This window comes from Struthio camelus, chromosome 17 (assembly GCF_040807025.1).
Source record: "Struthio camelus isolate bStrCam1 chromosome 17, bStrCam1.hap1, whole genome shotgun sequence".
Taxonomy (NCBI): domain Eukaryota; kingdom Metazoa; phylum Chordata; class Aves; order Struthioniformes; family Struthionidae; genus Struthio; species Struthio camelus.
The window spans coordinates 19,502,581-19,526,117 of record NC_090958.1 but is presented as its reverse complement, the minus strand read 5'-3'; the positions used below and the strand labels follow the sequence as shown (position 1 = coordinate 19,526,117).

At 37.5% G+C, this 23,537-nt stretch overlaps 1 protein-coding gene across 3 annotated transcripts in view; it reads right to left on the bottom strand.

Annotated features, from left to right (window-relative positions):
- Nucleotides 1-23,537, bottom strand: part of KIAA1671 (KIAA1671 ortholog) — a 91,332-nt gene that overhangs the window by 44,212 nt on the left and 23,583 nt on the right. Inside the window, exons 2-6 of one of the 3 annotated variants that reach the window (XM_068911669.1) lie at nt 22,244-22,376; nt 20,245-21,901; nt 18,421-18,514; nt 14,091-17,285; nt 13,273-13,395 (exon numbers count right to left, since the gene is read on the bottom strand). In XM_068911669.1, coding sequence (XP_068767770.1) covers nt 13,273-13,395; nt 14,091-17,285; nt 18,421-18,514; nt 20,245-21,848 — 5,016 coding nt within the window. In that variant the 5' untranslated portion in view covers nt 21,849-21,901; nt 22,244-22,376. The remainder of the gene's footprint in view (nt 1-13,272; nt 13,396-14,090; nt 17,286-18,420; nt 18,515-20,244; nt 21,902-22,243; nt 22,377-23,537) is intronic. The other 2 variants (XM_068911670.1, XM_068911671.1) reach the window with 2 other exon arrangements.

The window sequence follows — 23,537 nt, the reverse complement described above, 5'->3', positions numbered from 1 at the left end:
GGCTGCATCTTAAATTGCTTGTCTTTCATTACCACAGTGAATGAAAAGTTAATTCCACCAGTATTCTCCATGGCCACAGCGTTCTTGCATAGGTGTGGCAGCCTTCATTTACACTTTTCAGATAAAGTGCACTATTTCCTGGCTATGGCTGGAACTTCGTGGAGCTTAAGAGGCTGATTTGCTGAAAATCCTTTTGCATCTCAACCAGATTTGCTGTATTTCCTGCCCTGAGTTGTGAACTACTGCTGAATTATGAAACAAATACAGAACTGAAGTAAAAGCAGTCTCCTCTGGAATCCGCAGTCTCCAACTCCAGAAAAATCAAAATTTGCCAAATATGGTACGTATTGTGGTTAGCAAATAATCTATACTGCCTCCGTAATACAGCATGTATTTTATTAACCTCAACCATGAGCCACTAAGTCAAGTAGTATGTTTTTCCAAGCTTCACTCAGGTTTAAGATTTATCTGAAGTTCCTTGCATTATAGTACAAAGTCATATCTTGAGGAAAGTCTACTACAAAGAACTACTTTCACCATGCTCAAGTTGCTCTCTAAAATGCCATTTCCTTTCAGTACAGTAAACATGCACTGCCTGTATTAACAAGTCACAACTGCAGAAAGAACAGAAACAATAGTGGGAACTTGGCTGTCTCCCAGCGTTAATGACATGGACAACAGCATGGGAAAGCAGGAACCGAGTCAAAACAACTTTAGATCAAAATATTAGTAAAGAGGCAGTGAAGTTACCTCTGTTTTGTATGTATAAATGAGGTTCAATAATCCACTTCACCCTTGTTTCAGAAGGGTGTACTCGTTCTATTTCAGATGGCAAAAACATCAACAAATGAAGGGGAGGAGACGGGCAGGGGTCAAATAGCTCCTCAGTCCCAGCTGCTCTGATGCTACAGTAGCATTATTAAAAAAATTACAAAGTTTACTAATAGTTACAGCTTCCTGAATGCAAACTGTGTTGCACCAAGTTAACCTTAAATGTATTGTTCCATAAAAGCATTTTCTGGTAAATTAAACTTAATACCATTCCTAATTATACCAAACTGCCTTGGATTGTGCGTTGCTGCACTCGCGGGTTCCGAAGCGCAGGAGGCGATGGCTGGCGTCCAGCCACGGCACCGCGCTCGGCGGCTGAACAGCACTCCCTCGCGTTCCAGCGAGGAACACGCTTGCTCAGTCAGCTTTATTTTACCTATTTGCTTTTAAAAAGGACTCAGAAGTTAGCATCTCTCTCCCACAGCAGCGCTCAGGAATTAGGTAAATGCCTTTTCGAACTTTTTTTTTTTTCTCTCTCCTGTAGAAGTACTTCATTTACTCTTAAATATTTGAAAGGAAGATTTATCTGTAGGATTTAGCAGAGCAGACATACCTCAGACACTACCTTAGGGCAAGCAGTTTTAAAGTCTTTGGAGGAATGCATGCTTTCATCTTACCCCGTCACCAAAAGCAAAACCCATAACAGAATAGCAGCAAACCCTGTCCACAGGAAATCCTCAGGCAGCACAACATACAAAGGAAAACCGCATAGTATTACAAGACGGAAAGTTTTTACTTCCTTAAAATAGGAGCACCTATTACACATGGTATTCAGACCAATGATGGCAGGTTTTTTCTACCACCCACCAAATGCTGTTGCAGTGACATGCAGTGGCAGCTTGCTTATTAACCAGCTGCCACTTCCTCCAGAATCATCTGATGGAGCATCAGCACAGTTTTTAAAAGGTAGTAACTGAGATCTTGTCAAAACAAAATTCAGATCTTACTACTTCTTACTTGAAAAGCCCAATTTCCTTTTGATTTTAGAATTGTTGTTTAATGACTGTCAATAAAGAATAGGTAGGTCTTTTTAAGCTGTCACAGTGCTGCAGTATAGCATCTTATTTAAGACATGACATTTGCTTTTGAATGTTTTCAGGATCTAGCATTTGTTCGCTATTTGTATAAAGAAAAGTGCCAGACTGAGAAGCAAGAATTCATCAAGAATGGCATCAAGTATGTTCAGCAAACTCACCACCAGTATCAAAAGAACGGTCTTCCGTACCAAAAGGGTGAAAATTAGAAATGAATCTGTGGCCTGGTTCCATTTCAAGCGTCTATCACAGTATTACACACATAAACCACAGAGCGATAAGATCAACTAGAAATTTTGTTCTCTGATACTAATAGGATTTTCTTAATGATCTTTCAGCAATAGAGCAAAAAAAACTGTTTTAGGTTAGAGAAAAGGTAACAAAAGATGTTCAATAAGAAAAAAAACAAAAATAAAAAATAACCCAATATTTCTAACCAGTCTTCTAACCAACATCTTGGCCATATAGCTAGGATACTTTTAAAAACAGTTTAACTCAAAAAAAATGTAAAGTCCATTCTGAATTCTAACATATATTAAAAAAAAAAAAGATTTCTGCAACTTTAGCATGAGGATGAAACATCAGAAAGTAACTGTAAACATTTTAAACATCAAGCCTATTAGTCAAAGGTCTTCTTAATAAATCAAAAACAATAGTAGATAAATACCCTGCAAGCATATTGGAGACAGCCCATGCCACTCCACAATTCAGTTCCCAGCCTGAGTCATGGTGAAAGAACAAGCTCTGAGATGAGGAACCTGTTCAGAGAATACACGCTCTTCCTGAGGCAAGAGAAGAACTGCTACTCAAGATAAAGCCTCTGTAAGAACGGAAACTGTATTTTGTGGGGGGATCAAGAACATTTTATTCTGCTACAAGCACCTGCTACATGCACTGTGTGGGTATCCAGAATAGAGAAACATCTAACTTTCAACAACAGCTCCTATTTTCACTAGAGACCACTGTGCTCCCTCTGTGCGTGTGTGGGGAGGGTGGTGGTGGTGGCAGCTCCAGTAGCTATCAGCTATCTTCTCCCATCTACTGACATTATCTATCTTATCTGGACTCAGTGGCAACCACTCGGCTCTCCATCAAGCCCCATGATTTTGATCGATGAGAGACACGCCGTTTCAGCACAAAAGTGCAGCTGGAGGCAGAGCTAGCGCTTGAAGGTCCTGTAGCCAGTTTCTTCACTAAGCATCAAAACAGCCAGAACTGGTGTTATCTGGTGGCTCAACAGATGTGACCGCTGAGGTCATATCTGGTTCCTGAACAAGGTATTAAAAATTGCATCTAGCACAGTCCACTTCCTGGCACTAGCCCCCTTCTCCCTGCAAGTTTTACAATGCTGCTGTTCAAAAGTATGCTACAGCTCCTAGTATTTTTCCTTCACTATCTATTCTGGTACAGATCCTGAACTTTCCTATCTCTTAGTAGCTTCAGATACATTAAGAAAGACTGCAGCATCAAAATTGCAGCATCCCACAAAAAACCCTGCGGCAGAGCAACAATTGCTCACAATTTTGAGATTGCTGAGGACAGGAACAGAGCCAGAGAGCTCTAGCAGCAACTAGGTCCACAAGCCAGTCCGCAAACGCTGGCTCTTGGATAAGGGGCATCATCAAGGCTGAAGGAACAGGGAATCTCGATACTGTGGCTGCATACCCGATGTGACGGCCAGCCTGACAACGTAACTGATGCAAGCAGCTGGACCACAGGCTCCTGAGCCGCACTTGAAGGACCTTTTACTTAAATCAGACCAAAGATGTCTTATATCAGCAGTAGTAAAGCTCTTACCAGCTATAAAAGGGATGATGAATATCCCCTATCTCCTGGAAAATGCTTCAATATAGCATTCAGAGATACATAGTTGAACCAAACACATGGTCACTGAATGAACGGCTCTGGAATACATAATTACAGTAATTAACTAATTAAAAATGTTGAAAAGGTCACAGCTAGGAGGAAGATACATGCCAAAACACAGAAGGAAAGGATGACGTGTGAGCACGGAGGGCTACGATTCAGTCTCTGAATTCCAGCTGCTGAGCTGGAGAATACTACAGCCTGCTTGATGATCAGCATGCAGTGTGTCGCTTCACGCTTATCTGAGGCTTTGAATAAAGGGGTCTCAATAACCAACACAGTCCCTGACTGAATGTATGACTGAAAGCAGCTCAGTAAGTTTGGATTTCTGGTTAATGGAAAAGGCAGAAAACGGAATCAACATTCACAGCAGTTAGGTGGTAAACAGCCAGCCCTGTAAAAGCCAGGAGAAAAGCACTAACAGTAGCCTGCAGAATCAAAGAAGGATCAACATATTGCCGCAGTTACAAACCCACAAACTCCTAAGAAATTTCTCCCAACAACCATAAGCACGTTTACTGCGTGAAGAGTCAGTTTCCTGAGAGCAAACCTACCTCAGAATGGTTTTTACGAGTCCTGCTCATCCCCCTCTCAAAAAAACATCAACTAATTTGACCAAAAATAGACTGTTTTCACACTAGGCAGAAACTTCTGGATTCTTAAACAGCCATAGTAAACATCCATAAACACCTTATGCAGTAATGTGCAAGGCTCCACCAATTCTCCGAGCTTTCCTTTTTCATTGCTTTTTTCGCTAGTTGGCATAGGTTCAGCAATAGTTCTTAGTAACTTTTGTTAATACCCCAAAATCCCATGCTCAGTCTTCCTTAGTAACCTGCTTCTCAGTAAACCACGTTTCCATGTTATGCATCACAGTAAAGAAAACACCAGTCAAGGAATTCAAACTGCAGGATTTCAAACTCCAGCAGCGTGCCTCATTAAGAGTGCAAATGGTCAAGGTTTGATAAGCGTGCTGTTCTCAGTATTACAACCTGTATTGAAAAGCAAGCTCAAGTTTGAATTACTGCACAGAACTATACTTGCATTTAGTACAACCTACTGAATAAATAATTTTGTTGGCAAACAGATTACGTTTCAAAAACTTAGAGCTGTCACTCAATACACTTAACTATAGGACACACATCTTTGTGGTCAGTGATCATTTAAAATATACTCAATTTGTCCAAACACTATGCTGTACTCAAAAAATACTATTAAGATGTACTTTTGACAGCTTTCCTACACATCATAATAATAAAAATCCTATTTAAAGATAAGAGGAGGCAGCAGCAAGTAATTAGCTGATAATTGGCAATGAGTGGGTCTACTGATGTCCAACAAATCCCATACTGTGTAGGAGTAAATCAAATACACAGCAGAAGAGAAGCAACCTATCAATAACTCAAAATACTAGCTTTAAAAAAAATGGATTTTTTCAATCTTTTTCGCCAAGAGTTACAGCTTCTTCAAACATGTCTACCTTACAAATAAGGTATCTTAGGTCCCTAAGATAGATTAAATAACTCAATTCAAAGCTTGACAGCTAACCCAGACATCTCTGGTTACTCCTGAATATAAATAGAGAGAACTGATAAATATCTCCTTACTAGCCTTCAGCTAGGACATAAAACATACACAAAAAAAATGACAAAAAGCGGTGCTGTGCAATATCTCACAGGAAGACTGTACATTTTCCTCTTAAATAAAAAGTTCCGAATATCACAACTGTTCATCCAGCATTTTCTTGTGACATAGCATAAGACAGTACACTAACAAAAATACTTAAGAAACACGTCAAGGCCTCTAAAAGAGCATACACATGGAGAAAATATAGCACACCTGATCTGTTATAGACTAAAACTGCACAACGTAAGATATCTGTCCAGTGATCTTATGGACTGATCAAAAAGTTTGGTTTTCCTGGTCTTAGGAAATTCAGAAGTATGTGAAAGCAAAAGCATTCAGAGATATCTTTTAGACTTTCACACTGGCAAACCACGAAGAACCTCCAGACACTCATAGTACTAAAATCTCATATCCTATGCCAACTTTTTTTTAAATTTAGCTTGCTTCTGAAAAATCTAACTACACCATTTAAAAACTTAAGAAATGTTCAAAGGCTTGTTTTTTTTTTTTTTTTTTAAAAAGTAATACCACAGTCTCCAGTGGAAAACAAGCTTTTAGGAAAATGCCCAGTTCTTCAAGTACTATTTTCTCTCAGCTGCACAGAATTTACTAATGACACTAATCCCGCCATACTACATACTACTTATCAAAGCATATACAAGGCAATGGTTTTAAAATTACCCTCTAAATGATTGAAGCCAACTCTCTGCTACAGTTTCAAAATTAACTGGCAAACTACTAACATTAAAAAGGATCGAGTCAGTGTGTTCATTATGGTAATCGGAATTTACAGCTGAAAAAATTTACTAGATTAATAGAGACAACATAACAAACACCCTGAGTGAGAACACTGATATTTGATTAATATAGAAGCAACAAAAACATTCAACATTTAGGTTCAAAGTTTTATGAATAGCTATTCATAAAGATTTAAGAAACAAGCTCTTCTCTTTATAAATGTGAAAATATTTCACAAACACAAATCACTGTGCAAAAGTAACCCTTGAAAGCTGGCAGCCAGTAAAAGTTGTATTAAAAATGGTATTAAACATTTTTTCATTGACGAGGGGCCTAAGGATTGAGAAGAAGTGCACAGTTAGAAGGCGGAAAACCCTATTAAAAAAGTCAAGTTGAAAAAAAGTAAGGTGAAAATACACAATTTTGAAACCATCAGTACTGGCCATTTTAGTTAAGTAGCAGGCAGCAGCTCTAGTTGGCACCAGCGGTAGGAATATTTTCAAAAACAGCAATCTTCATAGTCCATGGAGGATTTGTAAACAGAGGCAGAGGAATGTTTCTCATATGCAGTGAGCAAAATACAACTTGTAAGGTTAGATATAAACAAGGAAGAAAATCCAATTATTAAGAGTTTGTTATACATATTCAAATATTCTGCAGTCTCTGCTCTTTAAGTGAGTATTAAAGATAAAACATCCTTCCTCACCCAAAGTAAATCCCAACACTTTAATGCAACTCTTCAGAAAGATCAAAACAAACCTGCAAAGCACAGCCATTACTACATATGAATAATCTCAGGATTTTTGAGAACAGTTAAAAATGTCCAGCTTGGTAAGCGCAATCACATTAAAGAATACACTTACCCACAAGTATTGCAGCAACTTTAATAAACGTGGACAGTAATAGTACTCCATTCTTCCAAAGCACAAAGCTAATGCAAAACCATCTTTGTTAGATTCGGTCTCCCCACTCTTCCCCTCCTCCAGGGAAAGTTAAAAGCAGACCAGAGCAATTAAAGGCAACATGAATAATGCACGAAGTCTGTTTATCTGCATCCCAGTTTCGACATTGAGCTCTGTGCCTTTAACGGATGCTGTGGCTACTTATAAGCAGTAGCTGAGCTACTGAAACCATGTGACTTAACCACTTGTTATTTAGCGTCTAACTGCTCAGTTTTCCCATATAGTTAATCCGTAATGTGTTAGTCTAGAACTAATAATAGCACTTGAGGTTTCACACTAAAAAGCCCTTCACTCCGGAGGAAAAAGAAGCTTCTAAAAGCGCTCTGTTTTGGTGGCTGGGGTTATGAAACGCTATTAATGCCACCACAGTTGTCTGGATTGCTAGCTGACCTTATTTTTTCTGTAACAAGAAAAAAGAAAAACATGGAAGAAAAGCTCCTGCTTTTAATATATAAATGTCTTCTGTGAACAAGAAAGAAATAGGCACGACAAAGTGTCTTTCTATACACTATTGGAAAGCTCCCAACAAATGAATACTACCAAAAAAGGAAAAAAAAACTTTGGACAAACTAAGTTATTAATCAGCCCTCAGTCATTCTCTTCAGGGCGGGTTTTAAAAATAGGAAGCAGAGCTAAATGACCATGTAATGGCAGGTATTTTATGAAGAGCAAAAATTGGAATACTGAAATTTCTAGCTGTTTTCACTTTTTAGCTTTTTTTTTTTTTTTTAAAAGGAGAAAAGATAATTGACAGAAGCCAGTCCAAGGAGGACCCCCAACTGCCTTTTTGTCTCCTGCCAGTGTTCCCCCCGCTCCCCCTTTCCCGGGAAGGGCAGCGCATTTGCGACTTCCAACAGCTCTCCAGGACTCTACATTCTCCTTCGCTTGAAATTTTGCTACCAGATGTGTGAGTAAAATACTCCTAGCTTTCTCATTATCACCTGTAATATTTTGTAAAGCTGATACATTCATTTAATTTTTTTAAGGCTGATTCAATTTTTAGGCTAATAGAACTACCAATATTAAAGACCTGATATAACTAGAAGATAACAGCACTTGCTTTTCAACAGGCAGGAGAGACATGTCATAACTAACATCAACTGAGGATTTGTGACAAACTGAAGCACAAATTCATCTGCACACATTTATAAAATGTTTATCTTCTCTCCCTTACAGTGCATTTCCAAAACATTTCTAAGAGTCAGCTCATGATTTTCTTAATCCCTTCCCACCCACACATCACAGTCTCAAATAAGTCTATATCACTGCGTTACAGATATCAGTTTTCTTCACCAAAGGAAAAAACAAAATCGGCCATCAACAAAATATACAACTGGAGACTTCAAAAGAATTCCTACTTACGCAAGTTCCAGTATCAACCAGCAACTTGGTAACAAGCTACAGTTCCTTTACAACTGCTCTGCTTCCAGATGAAAACCACTAAGCCCTATAGGGCCAGAGCAACTGCTTCTGTTTTGGGGATGAGCCACAGCACAAATTCATCAATTTTTTAATTCATAAGACTCATATCATTCTTGATGACTAATCAGAAATTGAGGTTTGTGATGTAATGTCACAGAATTACAGACTTATGTCAGCTGTAGTGGGATCATTATGAGTTATGAAAGACAATATTTGAAAAAGTCTTGTGAAATTCAAGTGGCTTACCATAACACTTTGCAGTTACACTAGCTTTTAGAGGAGTCCGAAGTATTTAATGTGCCCTTGCTCTTACAACAGTCTACAAAAACAGAAAGCATCTTTATTTTACAGATAGTCACAATAGTCAGAGACTTGCAGTCCCTGAAATTACACTCAAAGCCTAAAGGAAAAGAACCTTATGGGAGTCTAGGCCTTGACTGTAAACCATATGGACAAGCTGTCTGAAAGTGGCTGCTAGAAGAGATTCTGAAAAATTTGCAGCCAATTCTATGAGCTAAAGTCCCAGTTGTCAAGACTAAACAGGAGAAGGAGACCAACTGTATTCCAACTGTATTTTTAGACCTATACTGTGATGTAGGCAGGGTCGAAGCACAAGGTATGAACAGGAGTATTTGGTTTCATGAAGGAATAATATTTTCACAGGGGCAGGGAAAGGTGTTTTCTTGTTGATACTGTTAAATCTAGAGATTCAAATAGCAAATAATTTATTCCTATAGTTACATTCTTTTCCTTAATTCCCTGTTAGGTGACTGTCTTGATATCTTAAGCTATTTCATTCTTTACCCAAATTAAGATCTATTAAAAGGGAGAAAGGGGGAAAAAAAATCTTATGCTGGAATACAAAGAAGTTTAAGTACTAAGCTACAGTTAGCAGTAATATTTATAACATAGTCACTTGTTAATACATTAAAAATGGTGAAGTTTATGAGCATAAATTTATTCTGACCTCCATGAACCAGGAAGAAAACATTCTGCACGGAAATTCTAAACCAGAAGAATTTGCTTTGCTGTGCATCTATAGCCTCGTCACTCATGCATTCTGGGGAGCAGAAGCACATCTGACTCATTCCTATGGGAGGGGGCAGCTGCTGAACATCTCAACAAAAGGTAGCTCAAGAGAATGCTAAAGCATCTAACTCTGAAGCAAGAGGAATAGTTTTGCAGATAATATGCTTTTCAGTCATGAGACCTGTAATGGTACTAAGCTCAGAGCAACATAGCCTCAAATAAATGTCAGTCTCAAAACCTGTGAACTAAGGAAATTTGAAAACATTACATCTCTGCAGTCTCAAAGACCATGATATTAAATGCAAACCTCCTATAAGGGTTTAATAGGGAGCAAAGTTTAATTGTTCCAAATTAACAGATTTCCGTTATTCATGGGGGAGAAAAATATTTCAGGCTGTAGAGCATGTAACTTGTCAAAGCACACTGAGATGCTGTAGCCCACTTCTTCAAATTATGGCATATAAACCATGGATAATAAGATATGCTCACTGTCCAATAATTCACCACAGTCTTTGAAGAGACTGAAGTCTTGAAGATGCTGCTGTAAGTACAAAATACCTTTTCTTTCCATTAGGAACACCACCTCTTTGAAATCAATGATGCTTTACCAGCCTTGCAATATTTACAAATCTTAGGATTTTCTTTGCAAAGGCATGCAGAGAAAAGCATCATTCATAGTAATGTCACAGATGACAACAGTCTAACCATGACGGTGGAATTTTTATAACAGCCTAATTCTGCTTTTAAATCAATACAAACTCTGAAGAGCCAGAAAACACAGTCTAGATGAGTATTTACTCTCAAGAGTATCATTCTTCACAATTTCACTCACCAGTCCCATATTAATTTTATATTGTAACTATCTGAATTAAAATAGGTCTTATATAACGTTTTAATAAGAAAGATCATTGGAAAGTAGAACCCCTAGAGCACAAAAAAATCACTTATCCAGAAGTAAAATTATACTATCACACACTATTCTAGCTGTGTGCATCCATAAGAATCTAGTTCATTAACTGTCACAGAAAACTTCACTTGCGTACTAGTTGTCTGTATCATAGACAGACATGAAATAGTAATGCAATAAATGCAACAAATGCATATTAGTTTAAATTGTTTTTTTCAAAGATCAAAGAACACTGGACAATTACACTGGATGTGCTCCCTCTTACTCTACAGTAACAAGCTCATTTGTCATTTTATTTGAGCACTACAGTCTCATTAGAAAGATAAAGGTATCCTGAGAAGACTGCAGTAACTAGTGACATGTACTGTAGCACATTTTAGTCACTATGCTACAAGAAAAAGCAGATTGCTTCACAACTGAACAGGTAGACTAGAAACTGTTCAAATAAAACAGTGGCAGTTTTGTTTCCTTCCATCCCTAAAGTGAAAGATGTTTCAAGTAGAATATAAATTCCATTCAAATTCAAAAGAGAAAAAAAATCTGTTAGATTTGATCCTCCTGCAGATAAATCTTGACCTCCAGTATTCACTCAATTCACACACAATGACAACGTATCTTCGCCACCAGAGGGAGGTATTGAAACATACTGATAAGAACAGCGACTACATGGCAAAAGTCTTTGTATTTTCTTCAAAGGCACGCAAAGATATTAACCTTAGCGCCAGAAGAAATGCTTCAGTTTTATATAATCTATGTGACAGCCTGTGTAATCACAGAGCCTGCTTATTCCCAATAAACCCAGTAATTTCTCTTTCATGAGAGCACATCTTCCAGAAAAACTTTAAGTCTTCACTTCAAGAAATGGAGACTGATTGTGAAATAATTCATGAGGGTTTTTTTTTTCCCATGTTTTTGAAAACATGGAAGTACACCAAGTTTTCCATCTCATGAATGCATATAAAAAACATGTCTCCACACCTGCTCATTCACAGTTTATATGTGCAAAGGACAGGCTACCTTTTTTGCTACCATGGCACTGGAGAACAAAAATACGCCACAGTTTGGCTGTTCAAACCAATACAAAGGAGTAAAGCACTCAGATCCTACTGAATTTCAGTGGAAGCCGGACACTTAAGTCCCCCCCCACCCCGCAAAACGCAGTCTTCCTTCCCTATTTCAAGCTATACAATGAAATAAAAGATTTTTTCCAAGTAACTTCATAGTTAAGTTCCAAGTCGGAAAATAACAGTCATATTTATCCGAGTGCACTACATAAGAAGTTCTATTGTGCCAACACTATTTCTGATGCTCACAGCACATTTTGCCCCTCATCTTCTACCCTGACAACAGGTATCTTGGACCGTGTATATCCTTGAATATATAGGGAATATAGTAAATTTTACAGAAATGACAGTTATTATTCGATCCTTAAATACTCCAGATTCCCACGCAGATGAAGGTTCAATCTGAAGTCCATTCTAAGAACGTGAAAGACTGGACAGGTAAGGATATCAGAAGCCTTCACCTCCTGTTTTAAGATTAAATTATAACAGCATGAGCCTGCTCCCAAAATTCCTATTAGGAGACTTGTTTACGAAATCCTTATAGACTATCATAAGTCATTTAGTTTTTTCTTTCTTCACTAGAAGATAAAGAATGAAAGATACTGATTGGGGGGGGGGTGGATTGTCATTTTGACTACTTTCTATTAAAGAGCAGTAAACAGCACTGCCAATAATTACACAGACATAGGATCTCTGAAGAGGCAATACATTCAGTCACCACATGAGTGCGCGAGCAGACCAAGAGGACCAATGAGATTTGAACTTGAGACACAAGTACAGTGACATCTTTCAGTTTACCCCTTATGCACACAAGTGGGGAAATTTTGAAAAAAAACATAGGAAATACAGATTTTCAAAAACTACAGGTATGCATAATTTGGAATTATGAAAGAGAAGCCAAGTGCGCTCTGGAGTGACTACAGTATTATTTTAGTATCTCAAACGCTGTTTCTACACACAACAACATTAAAAAAGGCACAGCACTTGCAGTGGCTCAGAACAACTTCCAGTAAGGCAGGATCTCATCGGCAGCAGCAGTGTTTCTCTTAAAACGATAGAGTTCTGCATTGCTGATACATTTTACAAAACCTGTATTTTCCACAGAAAATAATGTTGTTTCAGTTACTGTGTTAACTTTTGGAAGACCCAAATCTTTACTTTATATTTCAAAGTAACATCAGGGCGTAGAATGTTAACCATTTCCTAATATAAAATATACCTGTGGGCTAAGACAGGAAGTCCTGCTGTTGCTTAGGAGAATATCACCCACCAACTTTTAATGGGAATTTACCCCAAAAGTAAACAATTACAGAGACAAGCCAGACTACCGAAAGAGAGTCAGCTATGATTCTTCACATAACTAGCAGTTTGTGCGCTGCCCAAAGAAAACTAAAGCCGTCATTTTTCAGACTATGACATGGTTCTATCTGCCTGCACAATTCTCCAGAAAAAAATTGCTTTAACCAATTTTCATTATTTAAACTGAGACAAGCAAAAGCTAAAACACAATGACTTAACCCCATGTGTTAAGAGTTCAAGATGAAAACTCTTTGTTTAGGAAGAAAAGGAATTAATCATGCAACTTGTTCAGCTATGTTGGAAGATGTGGCGTAATCAGAGTGGTGCAATCCCAGGGAAAAGGAGTTCTAGGTTAGTTAAGACCTCACAGGAGGTCCACCTGCTCCTTCTGCTAGGAAGTCACATACTTTGTCACAACTCCTCCAAATGGAATAAGCAAAACTGCATCTCCCTTAACTCCCCCCTACCCGAGAACCTCTTCCAAGATAACATACCGTCCAGTTATCAGCCCTTCTGTCTTTATAAAAACTATGGCTTCTTCTCTGAATAGAAACCAACGTAAAGTCTGTTCCGTCTGCTTTTTCTGAACTCTGCTTGGTCCACTCTTTTCCAGAGGCCTGTTCAAAAAAAGTTATGTACATCTATATTATACAGATACATACATACACACACACAGACACGCCCTTCTGAATGAAAAGAGAGGAAGTTTAAACTGCAAAACAGAGAAAAGCATTATACCCATCAACATCCAAATGATTATGTCGAATGCACTGATGTGTCATTGCATCAGGAGCATCACTTGCATTTCAGCAATAAAGTTGCAGGTACAAAGGAGGACCATTCACCTAATGAAAACATTGCTTGCTTCAGAAAAAACAAAAAGAATACCCAAAAGATCACTGCTTACTGCTTGCAAAATAAACCCAAAAAAGTTTTTTCAAACAATTATGAAGCTGTAAACTTAAGATTTTACCATATTAGTGTTCATAGCATTAGTAATACATATGTACGCATCTTTAAAGCTCTTTTTGTGCTATCTGTGGCAATGTCAATACATATTTATCTGCTTAAAACAAAAAGGTCTAGTCATCTATTACAACAGAAATTCCTCAAGCAAACACAGCCTGAAAGGAAATAAACTCTATTAAAAAGAAAAAGTTGTCCTCCATAATTAACAGATACGCCTCTCCACATATGCTTAATGGCAACAAAGTCAGACCTAACACCGAAGAGTGGGACAGAAGTGTAATTAAAGTCTTTCTTTACTTTCAATTTTAGTTACAGGAAGCACTTAGATACCGTTTTGTAATACCTTTTTATCTTCATGGAAGGAAGTTTCCAATTGAGATGACGTCTTTTTTTTCCACTCACTTTCCGTACTTTCCAGTGGGAAGCTCTGTCTGAATCGATACAGATCCTTTCTTCCCCTTGCTTCTTTCATAAGTGGTATGTTGTCTTTTCCTTGGCTGCTTTTTTCCGAATAGGATCGTCTTAAATCTGGCGGTGCATTTCCTGAAGTAGACGTGTAGTTCTTCCAGTCAGTCTTATTCTTCACATTGGAAAAGTCATTGTCACATGATGTCTTATTTGCATCGTCTTTGTTCTTAGTTACAAAGCTCCTTGTTACATCTTTGCTGCAGTCACCTTCTGGAGCCACCTGCAAGAACTGTTCTTTTGTGACCAATTTCTTCTGTAACTGGCCAACATCAGGCTTTACAGACAACTTAGAAGCCAAATTAATTTTCAACTTTTGGTCTGTACCAACTGCTTTCGTAGGCTGCACCTTGTCACTTGCAAATTTTGAACTTTGTTGCCTGGAAGTTAAGTTCATTTCTTGATCTTCATCAATGATGAATGTTTTTTTTCTGGTGAACTCCACAGGTGAATTTATAAACTTATCTGAAAACAAGCTGCTAGGATTTCCCCAGTAAGGAGGGCTGAACTTTCTGTCTTTGGACTTCTGCTTATCAAATTCAGGGCCACAGGATTCCAGTTTCTCACTGTTCTTTTCATTTAAGATTAATTTCTCTGGCCTGTTGTACTCTTCTGCCCAGTCACCTTGTTTGTTTTTAAGAGAACAGTGATCTGATCCCTTCCTCTCTTTCCAGCTATAGGAGGGAGAAGCCCAATCTGACATATTTCTTCTGTTCTTTGGTAACTCCCTATTAAACAAACTGCGGTCTTCAGGAAGCTTGTCCTGAATCAATGATTCTTCTTTATATTCTGCCATAAGTGCATCAATATCAAGAATTCGCAATCTATAACCGTCTTCAGCCTTCCCTCCAGATAAATCATAATTATTTTCACTACTCTTCTGGGTTACTAGTTCATTGTTTTTATGTAATTGTTCAAAATGTAAGGGGGATCTGTGTTCACGGTAAGAAGAGACTTTTCGTCTGCTACTTCTGAGATCAGTTTGAGCTTTATTTTCCAGGTCCTGTTTTAACAGCAAAGCATCAACATTTATAATGTTCTCTTTAGAATGATCCAGACTCCTTTCATGATGCTTTTGGTTATCTTTCCCAGATACACGAAAATTAGTGAATGCAATGTTTTTGGAAAAGTTAATTTCATTTTTTTCTTCCTCTTTGTCCCAATCCTTGTTAATATATACATCTCGTGAGTCTTCTCTACAATTTGTATGTGCTATATTTTTATTTGGTTGCTGTAACACAGGCTTGGACCTTTTGGAAAAAACTGGGTCCAGATCAGTTGTTACCACCTCCCTTGAGGGAGGAATTTTACTAGTTTCACTTGCGCTAAGAATATCAAAGCTCTTTTCTTTTTTGTCTGCAGAAACCTGGTAAGTAACCGCAAAATAAGTTGCTTTTGGTTCAAAAGCAGCACTCTGATTTTTCAAGGAACTGTCAGGACTGCCAAGAACAGTTTGATTTGCCTCATTTCCTACCGTTCCTTCTTTGCTTTTTTTACCTCTCTTTTTAACTGAGCCTTCTTCCAATTGTAATGATTCTGTCCTGTTCAGACTTTTGATGCTCTCAGGAGTGAGCAAACCAACTTCTGTCTTGATAGAATCCTGAGGCAAGGTCTTCCTTCTCCATCTTTCTGAAATTTTCAAGTCTGCATTGCTACTTCTGGTTCTCCTGACCTTTTCCTCTGGTCCTATTACTCTGAATTTATCTCTGTTTTCATGTGCTGTACTATCTAAGCTAAAGCTTTCTTCTACACTCTTTGAGTCTAGACATTTCCTTAAATCAAAGGCTCTAGATTCCTCTTTACTAATGGTTAGTACTTCCATATCGGGATGGTGGCTACTGGAAGATTTACATACTTGTCCACTTGAAAGCACTGATGAAGACTGGGCCCCGTGTTTATTTACACTGGTTAAGATAACTTCATGACCAGAACTGGTTCTCAGGTCACGGTTATCTGTTCTGCCTGGTTTTATGCTGCTTTTCTCAGAAAAATATTTAGTCACATTAGACCTCTCTGTTCTATCTACGGAAGAGACTTCACTCTCTTCATTTTTAACTTCAAAATGTGGTTTATTTATTTGTTCATTTTTTTCCAAGCATTTACTTTTGTCTGTAGAATAATGTATTTTCTCTGCTATTAATATCAGATCAGGTTCAGTTTTACTAGAGTCTTTTTTCTGTTCAGCTAAACTACATCCATCAGGGAAAAAATCATTAGGTTCTTTAAAAGTAAACCTGTTTGGAAAAGCTTTTGTGTCTTTAGTTTCTGAAATAATACCACCTTCTTTCAAGTAGTCAATTTTATTACTTAGTCTGGCTGGCTGATCACTGTGTAAAACATCCCCGTCATTTTTCTGCTCTTTCACAGACGATTTTCGAGTTCTGAGTGTCACAGCTTTTTTTTCAGGTGCCATTGTAATGGCTTCACTAAGAGCTCTCTCACCAAATGTCTGAAAGACTTCATATCTTGGCTCTATTCTTTGGTAAGTTAGAGAGTCTTCTGCATTTTTAGGAGTGTGTTTCTCACTTTTCGCAACAGCAGATTTTTCTAATAGAATTGCCCGAGTCATTTTCTTGCCTTCATTTGAACAAGCTGGTTTTCCAGTTTTTTCTGCATCTGTTATCTGCTTTGATGAATGAGATTGATTGTGATACTGCTTTAAACTAGTTGTCTCCTCCACTTCTCCCACCTGTGATCCTCTGTTATGCCCCAAAGTCACCACATCATGCTTTCCTTCAAGGCCATTATTCATCTGTGCAGAATCAATTCCAGGATGACTAGCAGCAACATTATGTCTCTGAATATTATGATCAAACATGGTAGCTCGGACAGTTTTAACATAGGTCTTTTCCATTAGTGTGGTTGGTTTTAATTTTTTTTCAAAGCTGCTCGTGAACGAGACAGAATTTTCACTTTGCAGAGAAAAATGGTGACTATCTCCAAGTAAGTTTCCTTTTGTCTCTGTCTGATTAGCCTTATTTGTTAGTTTTAAAATCTGGCGGGGTTTCCAAGGATTCCCAATAGCATATGCTTCAGTGAAATCTGTGCCATGTGGAAGCTTGGTCTCCTTACTCTGGAACAGGAAAATCCAACAGTTAATACAGTATTGTTATACATCTTTTAAATAAACCATATACCACCTACTCTGTGCAATACAACATGCACAAGTTAAACATATCCTTGTTCTCTAATCACAAAAATCCATCAAGACAAAGGCAGCAGATGTATAACTCAGCAGCAGATGTATAACTCCAGTCTAAATTTTGGTTATAACAGAGTGACTCATAAGCTGATTTTTACTTTTTAATACTAGAAACATGTATGGAGAATCTACGTTTTTCTAGGCAGAGCATTGGAATGCTTTTAATCCTACTTTATTGATAGATTCCGAAAACAGCACTTGCATTAATTGAAGATTTTCTTTTTAAAACAAGTAAGTCTTCTTTAAAATTAAATTAACCTACTAGAGCTTTGGATCAGACTGTTAGCTTCCTTACCACATATTCTTATCTCAAACCTAGACAGAAAAAAAAGCACAGCCATGAGGACTCTCAAGGAATACCCTTAAAACTACATAAAATTCCTGTTTAACGATACTAAGAAGCGTCAACAGAAAGGTTACATTTTGGAACACCAGAGTTTTACTTAGAATTAAAGACAGCATATCAGCTTTTTCAAAAACAGATTATAACTTTCTGTATATTTCTATATTTCCAAAACTTCAAAGTTAAATGTTACTTGTCTTCAGAGAGTGACATGAAACATACAGCATACATTTAATTCAGAGCTGTGACTTGGATGTGGAAATCACTACACTACTAATTCTGTGCTTAGAGAGAATTAAGGACAATCACTGTGCAGAACCACAACAGCCATAGCCTATTCACTCCAGGTTTTATCCATTAGAATTTCCATTAAAATAGCATATATAACGTTTTTTTTCAGTCTATACTGCTGCACGCATTTAAGAGCGTGCAAATACAACTTTTTCAGGACTCAACACAGACACGATACTCCCATACTTCACCAGTGTATTCTAAAGATAGAATTATCCAAGTAAGCCTATTAGGATTATGTCATTTTTAATACTCTCAATGCCCATTTTAAAGTCACTGATTGATAAAGACACATAGGACAGAGTATAGTGCTATATACACTCTACATGAAAACCTATTTGAAGATTACATCGACTGATGCCATTTTCTTACTTTTTGATTTTCTTGCATTTCATTGGTAGAGTCATTTCTTATTTCAACAGGTTTCTCAGGCTTGACTTCACTGGTTGATGCTGGACTTGAAAACCTAAGACAAAAACTTCTATTACTTCTTTTAACTCCAGTTAGCTGACAAACATGCTTCCTCCCAAAGCAGGCTGATGATATATTATCTCATATCATTAAAAAATATCCAATCAATTATATTTCTTAAAAGGAGAAACAGCACTCTTTCATATTACAATTAAGTGTATTGAGTGGTTTTATTGTATCAAGACCAAAGGATTGTTGTTTCATAAAAAAAATTGTTAGTTATGTAACTTATTGCATAATGTAAAACTTTAGAGAACCATAATGTGGCTAAATAATAAAAGTTATTGATATTCTCATGTCTCAGTTGTATTGCTTCCGTTTATTCCCATCACAATGTCGAAGGACCAAGGTTTGCTGAAGAATTATATTACTCTACTATTCATACAGTAGATCCTTTCATCCCAATGTCTGCTGTATTCATTATGTGAAATACACTTCCATCAAAAGACGTTATTCCTCTGTCCTTAGCCCTTTTTCATCTCGTACAGAACGTGAGGTATCCAGGTTAGCATGACGACCTGCCATGTGGCCACAGATTGTGCTTAACACACTTTGCAATACCGTCTCCAGTTTCTTTGCATGTCACAAACATAAATCTTAATGATTTTGAATAATCAATTATCCAACTTTATACTGAGAGAATAGATTCTATATTGGACCAAATATCTTTTCATTGGAAAACTTTTTTTTTTTTTAAATATATCTAATGATCAGCAGGTCTCATATTGCTCTAACAAGACTGCTCAAAAACATTGCAAAGGACCTTCAGAAACAGAGGCTGCAAGATTTTGATTTACACCACTGGAAACAGAGAGCTTTCCACACCTGGCAGAGCAAGTTTTGAAACTCAACAATTCCTGAACCCAAAAGAGAAAGAAGTGCATCTGCATAAAGCAGAAAGACTCACTAGTTTATAAGAAAGGTATGCTAGGACAGTTCCACTTCAGTTAAAGTCTGTCCCAAAACAGGATTATATGCCACTATAACCCTCCCGACTCTTCCCGTGCCAGTTGTCTTTATTATATCAATTAGTACTATATACGAGGACACAGTACAGTACTTGCCTACTCACTGTTAAAAGCAATTGTTGAATTTTTAAGCCTTGTTCTAGCAAAAAAATGATGCTTCCCTGCTCCCTTGCCACAGCTTGGGAAGAATACACATCACGGATCTTTCAGCCTTGATATGAAAGTGAAATAAGATTCCCGTCTGGCTGAAAACCTGATATTCTATACCACTGTCAAAGACATGGTAAACGTTTACTGCCCCTACTGTGCCAAGTAAAATATAATTCAGAAGTATCCTGAAGAAAGAGACTTTTGTGAGGATGACAGGATGGACATTCAAAGCAGCACAGTAAAATAAGGAATCTCTGCTTATTTTTTGCTTTCTACAAACATGCAAGTGTGCTGTCTACAACACTTCACCGCGAGATTTCAAAATACATGAAACTTTAATAATAGCTATACAGTTACAGTAACATGCAAAGGCCACATTACTGACAGCATATTTTCTGCAGCTGTTGTTAAGGTATATTTCATTTTTGGGGAGGGGGGGAGTGAAAGATAAGATTGGAAAGAGGGCTTAACCCCTAAATGGATCAAAAATAATAGTATAAAGAATAATTACACAGAATGGAACCAAGGCATGCAGGTATCCTACTGAACGAGCAAGCGAATGAGATGAAGTTTTAAGAAGATTAAATAAAACTTCTCTGAAACTTACATCTTTGTTAAGTCTGCAGAAAGTGGTCGTGATTGAAGTGACCTGCGCAGATTTCCTGGCTTAGCATCTGCATTTTCTGTTGTCAGTTCTTTGATTCTCTGTTGGACATTCATGTATCTGTTTTCCCTCTCAGCAGTTGATGGAAGAGGCTCTGTATCCATCGGAGTACTAGGATTTTCTGAAGCAAACAAACTAACATGTTTTTTAACACTACCCCTTTTGATACTGTTGTCTTTTTCTGAGGAAACTGCAGGACTTTCACGGGCTAGAAACATACAAGTTTCCTTTTGATCCAATCTTTTTGCCTCCTTATCAGTTTTGCTGACACTACTAGTTTCACAGCTTCTTTCAGAACCACGCAAGTTAGTCACTATTTCTGGTTTTGCCTCAATTTGTTCACTTTTAGATTTATGCTGTGTTTCCCAAACGTACTTCCCATCATTCAGGACGCCAATGTCCTGACTACTGCGCTTCAAGTTTGTTTTAGAAGAACTGTCTTTATTAAATTCCATTTCTTCACTTCTCGGCCCCATTTCAGACTGCTCATGACAGCTCATGTCAGTAAAATAAGTTAAAGATATGTTCTCCTTGCTCTCATGAGATGAGCAAGTCTTTTTGCAGGAAGAAAGATCTTTATATTCAAACTTAGCTGTCAGGTCCATGGACAAAGGCCTTGGTTTTCTAACCCAGGATTTCTCTGTAGGAGATTTTTCCTCCGAAGGTTCTATTGGGCGATGCTTTTGATCTCTTAATGATTCTAGAAAAACAGCAGATACTGGTCTATGTTTTGGCCTTTGCTGCACATCAGAGAAACCAGCTTTACTGTTGATATCATTTGTATCATCATTGGTTTTCTCCCCAGTAAGATCTTCATAACCATCTTTCTTTTCACGAGTTTTGAGGGAGTTCCAAGAGACTGGCCTAGCACTGGAGGAAAGTGATATTTGCCTATGAATAGATCCTTCAGCTTTCCTGGATATCTCAGATGGCTGAGATGGTTTCTCAGGCTTTGCATTACACTGAAGTTCTTTTGTTTGCATAGTACTAAATACTCTGTGGTCATCAGCAGCTCTTTTTCCTTCTGCCAGCCCGACCTTTGACTGTTCTGTGCCAGCTGTCTCAAAAAGGATGACAGTATTAGCACTGGGACCAGTGTAGAAAGACATATTTGTGACTACTTCACTGTTAGCCTTATTTTCACTTTCAATTACCTTTTGGTCTACTAATGAGGGAACATTTCCACTTAATACCTTAACAGGTGATGTTTCTTCAGTGGCCTTTCTAATAAGATTACTTGATCTGAAAGCCATAACAGGTGTTTTTACATTTGCAAAAGTATCCGAAGATTTCTCTTTAGAAAAAGGCTTTGGGAAAAGCCTTGGCCTTGATCCTAGCGTGGGCATTGTTGCAGATCTCAAAGTACTTGCAAATTTGCTCTTCTCTTCAAGAGTTAGTGATGCTGAGGGTTCATTTGTCTTCTTACTTGCATCTGAAAGCACACTTACGTACACACGTTGTGATTTATCCTCCTTTGTGAGTTCATTTAAGTCAGGTACTGTCGTCAAAGACGCCAAAGTAGAACTTATTTCTACTTTTGTTGCCATAGTTGTAATTACATATTCAACAGAATTGGAAAAATCCAACAAGGAAGAAAAATCTGCAAAAAAATTGACAAAAAAAAAATCAAGTATTGATGCAGAGTCAGCATGAACATCAAATTAACTAATTCTAATTCAAACCATTTCAGATATGTTGTTTACAGAGTATAGCACAAAATGGAAGCAGTGATCCCCACACTAATACGCAAACTTCAGTTACTTTTTATAGCATCAATAGCTGGTGAGATACATTGATATATATTTTCATACCGAAAAAAAACTCAGCGATCAGAGTGACTGAAAATGTTATTTGTTAATTTTTAGATAAGGTCTATAATTAAACAATGTGAATTGTTGAATTTGTATTCTACAAAGCTCCAAAAAGCTTTGCTCCCACTTACCATAAGTTGCATTTTCTGCTGCAACTGAGTTATATAAGCCAATTCACTTCTCATAGTGAAAAAGTACAGTTTGCCAAGATCACATTAAGAACACAGGAAAGCGATCACTTCAGCACGGTGCACCACACCTCTTCTGAAAAAAAAAAAAAAAAAAAAAAAAAAAAAAAAAGAGGACATTCAGATTCTGGTGTAGCACACACACCTAGGTCTACATAGGTATTACCATAAAATAGAAATCGTTAGTGTTTCAAGGAAACAAGCTGGCTCCCACTTTGAAATATTAAACTACCAGATCTAATTGTACAAAGCAGAAGAACATTCAATTTTCAGACACTAATTAAAAAATCAAGAAGAAATTATCATCTAATGTCTGAGGTGTGTAACATTGGAACAAGTGTAAAAAATTTGGTTAGCACAATAACCAGACATTAAATTTGAACGCAATTACATCTGCATTGTTATGAGTACTGTTTGCAAATTCAAATGTTGTTAATCACTGATTAAACATTGAGCTCTGCATTACTCTAATCTCAATTACTTTAATTTACTTTCTATTGTAAGTCTCCTTTTTGTGAAAACAGTCCATGAAGTAGTACCTGAAAAGCTGATCTTCTCCAAAAGGCTGATTTTCACAAATTTGACACCATGACAAAGTAGTATTTCCAATATCTTGCCAACAGAGGCAGGACATTAGTTTAGACTTTACCTATATTCTTACCGCAGAGATGAGGGAAAATAGCAATAGTTAGAATTTCAGCAGCAAGTAACCTGAATATTTTCAGTTTAACTTTTTCTTAATAAAAACTATAAACTTTGTCATAGATGCGGATGGATACATGTGGTTGCTGACACATTATTTTTTCCCTTAAAAGACTGCCACACACTTAGTCTTTAGGAAGAGCTCATAGTGTATATTTCAGCACCAGTCGTGCAAGGGGTCTGTTCTGCGTGGCCACTCTCCTGTCTACCTTCGGACAGTCTCTGCAGCAGTGTCCACACATTGGTCTCATCACATCCATTTTTATGGCCCCAAAATACGGGTATTTGCAGAGTTCACAAAATATGGATCCTTCCTACATGTGAGTATTCCAAAAAATATTTTTTGGAATGTTTCCTTCCTGGGTCTTCCCTGCGGAAAGGGACTATTGCACCTTTGCTAGCCTCTCTGAAGAATCAGCTGAAAAATCTCAGAGACTTCAGACAACACTATTTCATTCCATCCATAACAAGACAGCTGCCATAGGGAGCGCAATTCACAGGGAAGAAAGGAGGAGAAATCAAGAGAGAAAAATAA